Raw genomic sequence first — 10,201 nt, 5'->3', positions numbered from 1 at the left:
TATATTTTTCTTTTTTTTATTTTACGACTATTTTTTGATTTTTAAAAATACTATGTTTTTGGAAAGCAATTAGACTCTCTAAATCTAACAGATGGTTTACTTCCCGTAAGAGTATTTTGAGATAATACACAGCTGTGGAAGAATGGTGATAATTTTAAGATGACGCTAATAATATTAAGAATTCGTCCTCTATATAAGTTTTGACAATCAGTTCTAATTTCTTGAAGAGTGCAGAAATAAATCAACATGTGGGCAGCTCAAATACTTCTTGTGTGCTTATCAGCCACCGTAGCTTTGGCTGCTATTGGATCATGTCCTACTCCTAAAGTTCAAGCAGACTTTGATTTAGAGAAGGTAAATTTGAGAATTGTTTTTATTTTTTAAGTTTTTGACAGGTGATTTTGCAGGTTTTAAATCTTAATAATTGATTTTTTGGCAAAGTATTTCAAATTAACAGAGCCCTCGTTGCATCTTAAACGCAACATATTTTGGCTCTTAAAATCATGCTTATTTTTCACCTATTGTATTAAAATTGATTATTTGATTTTTTTAATAATATTTCTTTAATTTTGCTTTGAAATTTTGGAATATGGTTCATTTTTTATCAATGATATATCATGAGCAAGGACTTTTTTCTATTTTTATTTAAGTTTTAAGATACTTGCTTAAATAATCATGTAAAAATATTTGAAATACATTTTTTTTTCAAATTTCATTATTTTGATAGCTATGAATAGTAAAGATTACTTCTTTTAAGAACCATAGGTCATAGAATTTTTCTTCCATCTATAAAAGGGAAATAAATAAAAAAAACTTACGTTTAAAAATGTTTTTTTCTTCTTCTATTTATCAAAAAGAAAAAAAAAACTTGGCACACAATTTAGAACATAAGTTATTATTCAATTCTTTTCCACATTATGTAGAAAAGGATTTAGCTACTTAATTAAACCGTAAGATTTTTAAATCTAAAAATTTAAAAATCATGGAATTGCATTGTTTTGGTGGTTTTGAATAGTATTCTGAAATTTCTAAATAGATGTATATTAATTTTAGCAGATTATAGTTATAACTTTTTGTGCTATCATGTGCTCTAGGCAATATCACTTCAGCACATTTAAAAAAAACTAAAAAAAAAAAAAAAAAAAAAAAAAGATTGAACTAAATTTATAAGAAAATTTATAAGAAATAAAGGGAAAAGAACGGTTTATGTTCACAAAAATGACGATTGGATCACCATCCTGTGCGTTTTGAGGATTATAAAGTTTTAACAAATCAATAAAGTGGAAAATCGATTCTCCCCGCGAGTTATTACATAGTGAAATAGGCCATGTTGGGGGGAAAACCATTTTTTGTCCTCGCGTAGACAACAAATAAAAGTATAGTGAAGAAAACGGCGTGAAGTATTGATTGGAGAGGAATTTTCAGGAAAAAAATGGTTCTCATCTAAACCGATTTTCAAGTTTAAATTTTTTTTAAATTTTTAAACTTTGATTGAAACTTTTTGGGGGATGTAAATAAATACTAGTGACATTCGTGTATATTTTTATTTTTACGATTAGAATTGAATACTTGCTCCTGAAAATTCACAAACCTTGAAATTTGTTTTTCTCAGAATCAGTTTTCACTAACATAAACCGTTATCTTCCCTTGGTCTTCATATTTGAAATTTAAAGATGTCATTATTTCATTGTTTATTTCAAACTGTGTCTATTTATTGCGTGAAAAATTTAAAAAAAGTAAATTTATTTTACATTGCGAATTATGTACAGAAAATATTTGTCTTTAAAAAAAACGAAAACTCTTAACTGGTTTAGTTTAAACAAATTTTTGAATTAAAGCCTGAAAAATATATGGCCAAAAAATATATGGAAAAATATATGGAAAGTAAAAATATATGGCCAAATACATGAATCTGCGGAAAGAATTTTTTTTATCTTTAATCTTAACCGTATTCCATGTAGTTATAATTTTTTCCGAAAATTACCACACTAATTTAGAACACAGCTGTACTGTGCAATTTTTAAAACTGAGCGAATATTAAAATTTAGTGAGCATTCAGCTGAGGGCTCATTGAATGCGATTTGCTTGGATGCATAATATTATAATATTTTAGCTCTATTCTGATTTATTGTACAACATTTATTGGCAACAATCATTTCATAGATAAATTTTATTGAGTATCCCCTTGTTACGTAATGGTATTAAATTCATTGGAATGCTTAAAAACTGGTATGTTTAATAACCGTTTTTGAGCATGTAATAATACCCTTGAAAATTTAGTTTAAAGAAATTATTAATAAAGATATATGTTAAACGGTAATCCGTCTAATTTTGAAAAAGGAATGTAATGTAATGTTAGACCCCTCAAAAACAAAATCTCTCAGAAGATGAAATCTTTTTTATTTTAGTGGTTTTAGTTATCTTTGTTTTTTGTGTTTAAAAAGTCGATAATACGAATCTCCAAAGGCAAAAAGAGTATGTACTCGATATGAGGAAAGATTTGATGAAAAAAAATCTTTCAGATGTTTTTAATGCTTGGATGAAAGGAGTTAGAGTACCGACTTCTGTTTGACTTTTTAAGATTCATTAATTTTCTCTTTATGTATAATAGTATCTGGACGCTTCATTAATAATTGTAATTTTTTTTCTTTTGGCGACCGTGTGCTCAGATTTTATAGACAATTTAAAACTTATTAATGTGAGTTTTATTCCTTGATTTGATAAAAAAATTCTTATTATGAAATAATAATAGTGATATATCATACTAAAAAAGAGAATACTTTTCTTAAAATGTTGTTTCAACGCTTGAAAAGTTAATAAATCCTATGTTTTCAATTTCTCTTGACTTCTGGATTATATTTAGCAAGAAATTATGAACAAAAGCTGCAAATAAAAAAGTAATAATTGAAACGCACGTGGCATTGGATAATTCTCAAACCCAGTTTTCAAATTAAAACTTAAAACAAACTTTTGAAAAATGAAAAATAAGTAATTTCCTTTCAATGATCCCAGGAATGTATGATTGAGGATCAGAACATAAAAGCTGAAAGCAAATAATGCAGCAATGATAAATATGCTGATTTTTGAATGAATGACACGCAATTTTTTTTAATTCAAAATTCCTTAAAATTCACTAGACAAATATTTATAACAAAATAATAAGCAATAACACAAAAAACCTGCTCTCTTTTCTATAGAGAGTAAATTGAATTATACAATTTAAATTTGAGGTAAATTAATAAGATTTTTTTGAGTTACAAGTTCACCAACTTGAAGAATATAACTTGGAAAAAAAACACTTTTAATGTTTTCGAGATCCATGCAGTAGACAGTAAGGTGTTGCAAAAAATTCTAAATTCGGCTGCTTATTTACATTTGATTATATCATTTTATTTTTTAAAAGTCTTTCTTAAGCAAAACTGGAAAGAAAGAGTTTCATTCCAAAATCTTAAAGTGGTCTTTAACTACTTTGAAATTTAGTTTGCAGGTACATGGTACTTATTGGAAGCTTCTGCTTCTGTTGACAGAGTGGGCAAAAGATGTAACACTTATATTGTTGAAAAGAAAGAACGAAATCACGCTTCTCTCCTCCACAAATATATGTCATCTGTCACGTAAGTCATTTACAACAATATTTTGTTTAATAATTTGTTTTGTTTAACGCATGTCGCAGTGATGGGTCGTATCAGCTATTTCGTATATCAGCTATCAGGGCTAGTTCATTCCGCTCCTAGCTACAATTTCTCTCCTCATGACGTCACTATATACACAGATCTCGCTAGCAAAGATATTCTAACTTTGCATCTTTCTCTCTGTAAAAATAAGTTAGACTTCTTCTGGTTGTTAGATTTCAAACTTTACATAATTAACACATTATTTCCGTTCATAAACATTGTTCAAAAAAAAAACTTTCTTTGCCATTATATTAAAAAAAAATACTATTTTTAACTTATAAAAATATTTTACTAGTTGGCGAAAATGACACTATAAATACTTTATTTTAAAAAGTTCAGTTTTAACTTTAATTATTAAGAAAAGCATATATCGACACTTTTTTTTCTGCATAATCTCTAATAACTATAAGTTGGGTTAAATTTAGGATCCTGATTTTAAAATATGCCGTTAATAGCAATTTGCTCATATTTAATCATTAGGAAACATCAACCTTAAACGCTAATTACTGAAACAAAATAATAATTTAGTTTCATAATGATATTTGAAATTTTACTATTGTTTATAGATATTTAAATTTAAGATAATATAATTTATAGATATTTAGTTTTAATTTATTTAATTTAATTTAAAAAAATCATAAATATTTGGAATTTCTACATTTAAAAATATGTTATGAAATTAGGAGAATTTTAACTATATACTATATATTTTATTTATACTTTTTATTTACGCTTTAATTTTCTTTGACTTTATCCATTTTTAATTTTTTCGGCTGCCTTTCTTTTTGAATTAACGAGGCGGTTTCTTTTAGATGGTGAATTTTTGTAAAAGTTCATAGCGATAGAATAAACGTATTGCTGTTTTATATTAACTGTGTCATTTCGTTTGCAATTCATTGAATCCATTTTTACATAGTTGTTCATTTACTATTGGGAGCACGTGGAAAATTATATTTTTCCTTTTGTGTTTCTATCAGAATTTTTGCAAGTTGCAATCGCTCAAACTGGCATTTCATTAATAGTTTTAAATTTTTGCAAATTCACTGCAATAAACTGGGGAAAATCATTTTATAAAACAACAAATGTCTTGGAATATGTCACAAAAAGGAATGCTCGAATATTAGTTAGAGCAAGTTAGACCGAACGCTCCGTTCTTGAAGTAAAAGTGCGAGTTTCGCGCCACAGTGACGTCACTGGAGAAAATCGGAGGTTTGGCTCGGCGAGAGTTTCTTCAAAGGTGTGAACCAGCCTTTCTATTCTCTTTAGCTATTGCCATTAATGAATGAACACCATCTTTAACCTTTTGCTGTCTCCTCTCAATCACTGCAGAAAAAGAACATCAGTGATCTTATAGTATTGAACAAAACTGTTTACTTAAAGACTGTTAGAGTTCTCTCACACACGCATGAAATAATGCTTATTTACGAATTATATGCTATTTTCAAAACTGCAGAGAGTTTGCAACATTTATTCGCGACCTATCGCGTTTGGGTTTTAAAATCACATTCAGGCCTTTTAATAAAATTAAGTTTAAATCACGTAACTATCCTATCAACACTAAAAATCGCTAGAACATTTATCACATGCCTTACCAGGGCGACCTCAGCTACGTCGAACAAATCAGACGAGCTCTAAAATTTAGACATAAGGATCATGATAGATATGATCGTTATAAAAAATGCAATGAAACATCAGTTTCAGCACATTGTTGGAATCTTGGATATGAATTCAATTTCGAGAGTTATTTCCCCCGTATCTCATCAGCTCATCTTGACATCCTGGAATCTCCTTTCATTCATATGAATGCCGATTCTCGTGTTAACGACACGAGTTCTTCACCACCTCCCCATAGCATGTAGAAATGTATTTTTCCCTCCTTTACCTCTCTCAGCCACATCGGTTTTTCTAGTTTCTTTATCTTTATTTATTTTTCATTTTTTTCCAACAAGTTATGACTTTTCTTCGATGTATGAACAACAGAGAAATCTTAAGCAACTGCTTTTTTTATGCAAAGAAAAAAATCAGAATTTTTTAAGAAATTAAAATTTTACCTCACCTTTGCTTCTTATGCCAATTAGCAAAATGTGTAATCCCTGACACCGATTTAAACTTTTCGCGTCTAAACGTTCATCGTTGCATCGTTTTTTTCTTTTCAAATTTGAAACTGTGCATTTTTTAAATACTTTCACTTCATAAATGATATCATACATGAAATATAAAGTTTTAATATTCAATTTAAACTGTGTGCGTGAGTATTCTGCCAAGAACACTCACATTGTAAAAGATTTGAAAGGAAAACAAAAGACGAAACAATTTTCATAATATTTTGTTTCAAAACTTTATCCAAATACTAAAGTTTAAATTCTCTAACAGTTCTTTTAATTTAATTTTTCTCCATCCAATTGAGTTTTAGTATATGTTTAAATCTCTCTTTTATCTATTATTACAGAGAAAAATGGAAGTCCGAATACTCTGATATTTCCACTCCAAAGAGCAAAGAACCAGCAAAACTTTCGGTAACTCCTCTCAAGGGAACAAGTAAATATATTTCATTTCTTTTTCTTTATTGACTTGACAGCTTTTTGTGGGCCAAGGTCTTCCTTAAAATCGCTTTTTATTCTACTCGTATCCTCACCAGACTGTTTCAGTTGTTCAGTTCAGTTTGAAATCCATATTCAATGCATTCAACCTACCTTCAAGTCTGGGCAGACCTCTGCTTCGGGTTTTCGAGCAAGTAAATAATTTCACACTATCATTATCCTTGCTTAAACAAGTCTAAAATTGAAGATTTTTTACTTGACATAAAAAAAGTCAAAAAATAATCCGTAAACTAAGATATATGTGATAAAGTATTTTATAATTACAGTGGTAGAAAGAAGGAAATGAACGCGCAAATTAAAAAGAAATTTAACTTCGATTCAATGATGCAATTATTTTGTTCTAGTTTTTTAAATTAATAATGATAAAATAAGTTTCCTGAGCTTGTAATTTGTAGTAGGACCATTACTCAAGGAAGACCAATCAAGGTTACAAAGAAACTAATTATTTTAATTTTGTTACAGTTCTAGCCAGAAAATGGGACTTATGGGTCATTGATACTGACTATGATTCATATGCTATCTTGTATTCCTGCAAGAAACTCGTACTTGCCTACACAGGTAATATATTTACTTTATTTGTACGGTAATTTAAGCATTACATCTAGAATAGTTAAAATAAAGTATTTAATTGGATGTATTTATCATGATATTTTAAAGACATATTTGAGCTTATAATTGTGTTTCATTCCTCATATACACAATCGAGGTATTCGGCACATGTTTTATACAGGGTGACAATTATTGAACTATGGGAAATAAAACGTAAATTATTTTTAAAAAAATAACTGAGTGCACAAACTTTATTCAACATGTAAACGTCACTACAGATATTTTATTTTACAACCGTCGTTGAATAGTCGATCTAATTTTCAGGTTACGACTATCAATGTCTGTATCCTTGTAATTTTAACTCAATCTAGAAGACAAGGGAACGCCTGGATCAAGTATTAGGAGAAATTTTTCTTCGTGGTGGAATTTTTGATGGAACTAACCAACATTTGCGTTATATGGAGAGAAAAACCACGATAACCTCCCAAGGTTAGCCTGACGACAAAGGAACTCTAATCCATGAACTGTCTACCACTGAGGTTATTTTACGTCAGCACTGTGGTCGGTGAGACCTGGGTACGGAATTCGAATCAACCAGCCATAGTCAGGAATCGAGTCCCATTCACCTCATTAGGAGGCGAACGCACTATCCTTTAAGCCACCGCCACGGCTTTCACTACAGATATTCGGATTTATGTTATGACATGTTCAAAATGCCTACCATCATTGTCTAGGATGCGGCCTCAGACGAAAAGCAAAATTTTGCATGACCCGTTAAAGTGTCGGAACATCGATGCTGCCGATGTTCTCCTGAATGGCAATTTTCAGCTCAGCAATATTATTAGGGATATTTCTGTACACATTGTCTTTAATATAGTCCCACAAGAATGAGTCACATGCGTTCAAATCCGAAAAACATGGCGGCCAAGTGAGTCCCATTCTGCATTCCGCCAATGGGTATCCCAGAGTCAGAATGCGGCCCCCAAAGTGCTCCTCCAGAACATCAAACACTCGCTTGGTTCGATGGAGTCGAGCTCCGTCCAGTGTGAATCACATTTTGTCGAAATAAGGGTCACTTTGGATAATGGGGATTAAATCATTTGCCGAAACACTATACAAACAAGCTGTTCCGAGACATTTTCTCTTGAAAATGGCCGATAACAACAAGCGGCGTGAGCATGCGCATATTAATTCCCATCATGCCCTGCGACTAACGACGATGTTAGAACTTCGTCTCCCAAACCGTTCTAAAATTATGACTGCTTTATTTCATATAGTTCGATAATTGTCACACTGTATTTTGGCATGCATTGAATGTTAGTATTTCTTTTATTGATTACGAATCACTGGATTGCATTTCCTGATAAAGAATCGAAAGAATATGATTATATTCCCACTGACAATATGATGTCCTGATCACGGAATTTTTCCATTTTGTTTCCATGGAGTGTTCAGGGTTATAAGAAAATAATTTGACATGATTTAAAATGATGAACGGCAGGCCAGAAAGTAAGGAAATTTTAAGAGAAAGGAATTCTGAATGGAGATAAAGAAAAAATCTTTATAATAAAAATGAATATCTGGAGGGAGATAATTGAAGCTATGAAGATTGAAATACGGTAAAACTTCGATTATCCGAATATCTTTCATCCGATTACTTCTGTTAACTAAACTCTATTACGAAATGTTTTTTTATAGCACCAGTTTTTTTCTTTTTCTTAATTTTGTTAATATGGTGTCATAATTCAGCAATATATAAGACTTACAAATTTTAAAAAAATAAATAAATAAAACACGTTGTACTGCAGTACACATAGAATTGCTCATTTTATGGAGTAAAAAATGAACTGTTTGCTGACGGATAATAAAATGAACGTATTTGAAAATAGCAAATGAATTTGGTTGCTTTGGTTTTGCAGAGAAATTTTATTTTTTTTTGCTTCATACTCGCCTTTTCATTATTATTAGCATAGTATAGTTAACTTTCCACTTTCACTGAAAGAAAGCTGAATATGCTTTCAGAACAATAAAAATATATTATAGTAAAGCAGAGGAATTCGAGAGGAAGTCATGCCGAACTTACAAACGAGTATAAATCAATGAAATGAACTTTCAGAATTTATGATATCAGCTAACGATTCAGAAATAGATGCCGCTTTGTAAAAGTGTTTTATTGAAAAAAGAAAAAAAAAGCAAAGGAATATCGCTTTTTTTTGGGGGGGGGGGGGCAAGAGTGGTGGTGAATTTGAAATATAAAATGTTTTTATGCCTATTTTACAAAAATATATTTATTAATTTGTCTCATTAAAATGAAATATTAGCACAGCTATTGCACTCTAGTGTTAAATGAAAATTCGCTTTTCAGAGTTAATTGAAAAAATTACAATAAAAAGCGATGTTACTCGATAGTCTAAATATTTAGTTTATCTGAAGTATGTCCGGTCCTAATTATTTCGAATAATAAAGATCGTAATGGATTTATTTATGAGAAAAATATACTGTTTTATGTAAATAATTATATTTTGAAAACTCTTTTTCAGAGGAAATCTTCATCTTATCTAAAACTAGAACTCTTGAAGACTCTAAAAAGACTCAACTTTACGACATTTTAAGAAAACGAGACTTAAACCAAAAGAATTTGGTAACAATCAACCAAAATGAGAAAGATTGCAAGGAATAAAACTAGCTATTATACAATATTGATGTTCAATTAAAAAGAAATCAATAAAAATGAATATAAAATTTTATTACATGTATTGTATTTGTTTAAAGAATGGAAAACTGCATACCGTATTACAGTGTGGCAAAGCGCAATAATTAAAGGAGAGGCATTTAAAGCCCGATAGACAGAAAACTGCTAAACCAAACCAGACCAAATTTTCAATATTTTATTCTTAGAAGTAGAGCTTTAAAAGAAAAAAGTAGTCAGGTTTTTCAACACTACACTGTAAAAAATTTCAGAAACTAATTTTGACTCGACAAAAATGTTTTCGAAAATCTCAGAGAACTTCATTTAATATCATATTTCCGATCAATTGAGAAGCATTTATTTTATTTTCAAAAGTACGAAATTGAATCGCTTGGGCGCCGATTGAGCTTCAGAGGTTTCAAAAACGTTTTTGAAAATTATATGCACCGTAACTGCCTCATATATTCAGAAACGTTTAGGGATTACTTTTACCAAAATGATGACGTGAGACCATTTTTGAGGTAAATATATATATATATATATATATATATATATATATATATATATATATATATATATATATATATATATATATATATATATATATATATATATATATATATATATATATGTAATAACAGGGCTACATCTCTGTTATCATTGGTGTATTCATATTAAGAAATGCAGTT

The 10,201-nt window shown here is 29.7% G+C and overlaps 1 protein-coding gene across 1 annotated transcript; it reads left to right on the top strand.

Moving 5' to 3' along the window:
* Positions 1-232: 232 nt before the first annotated feature.
* On the top strand, positions 233-9,570 carry LOC107448405 (apolipoprotein D). The gene is made up of 5 exons (XM_016063584.3): positions 233-354; positions 3,481-3,614; positions 6,124-6,212; positions 6,737-6,832; positions 9,364-9,570. The coding sequence occupies exons 1-5, from the start codon at positions 247-249 to the stop codon at positions 9,501-9,503; spliced, it is 567 nt and encodes a 188-aa protein (XP_015919070.2). The 5' UTR covers positions 233-246; the 3' UTR covers positions 9,504-9,570.
* Positions 9,571-10,201: the final 631 nt, after the last annotated feature.

This window comes from Parasteatoda tepidariorum, chromosome 11 (genome assembly GCF_982258835.1).
Source record: "Parasteatoda tepidariorum strain Cologne lab strain chromosome 11, Ptep-v5.0, whole genome shotgun sequence".
NCBI classification, from domain to species: Eukaryota; Metazoa; Arthropoda; class Arachnida; order Araneae; family Theridiidae; genus Parasteatoda; species Parasteatoda tepidariorum.
The sequence above is the reverse complement of the archived record's forward strand: the minus strand, read 5'-3'. Positions and strand labels throughout refer to the sequence as shown.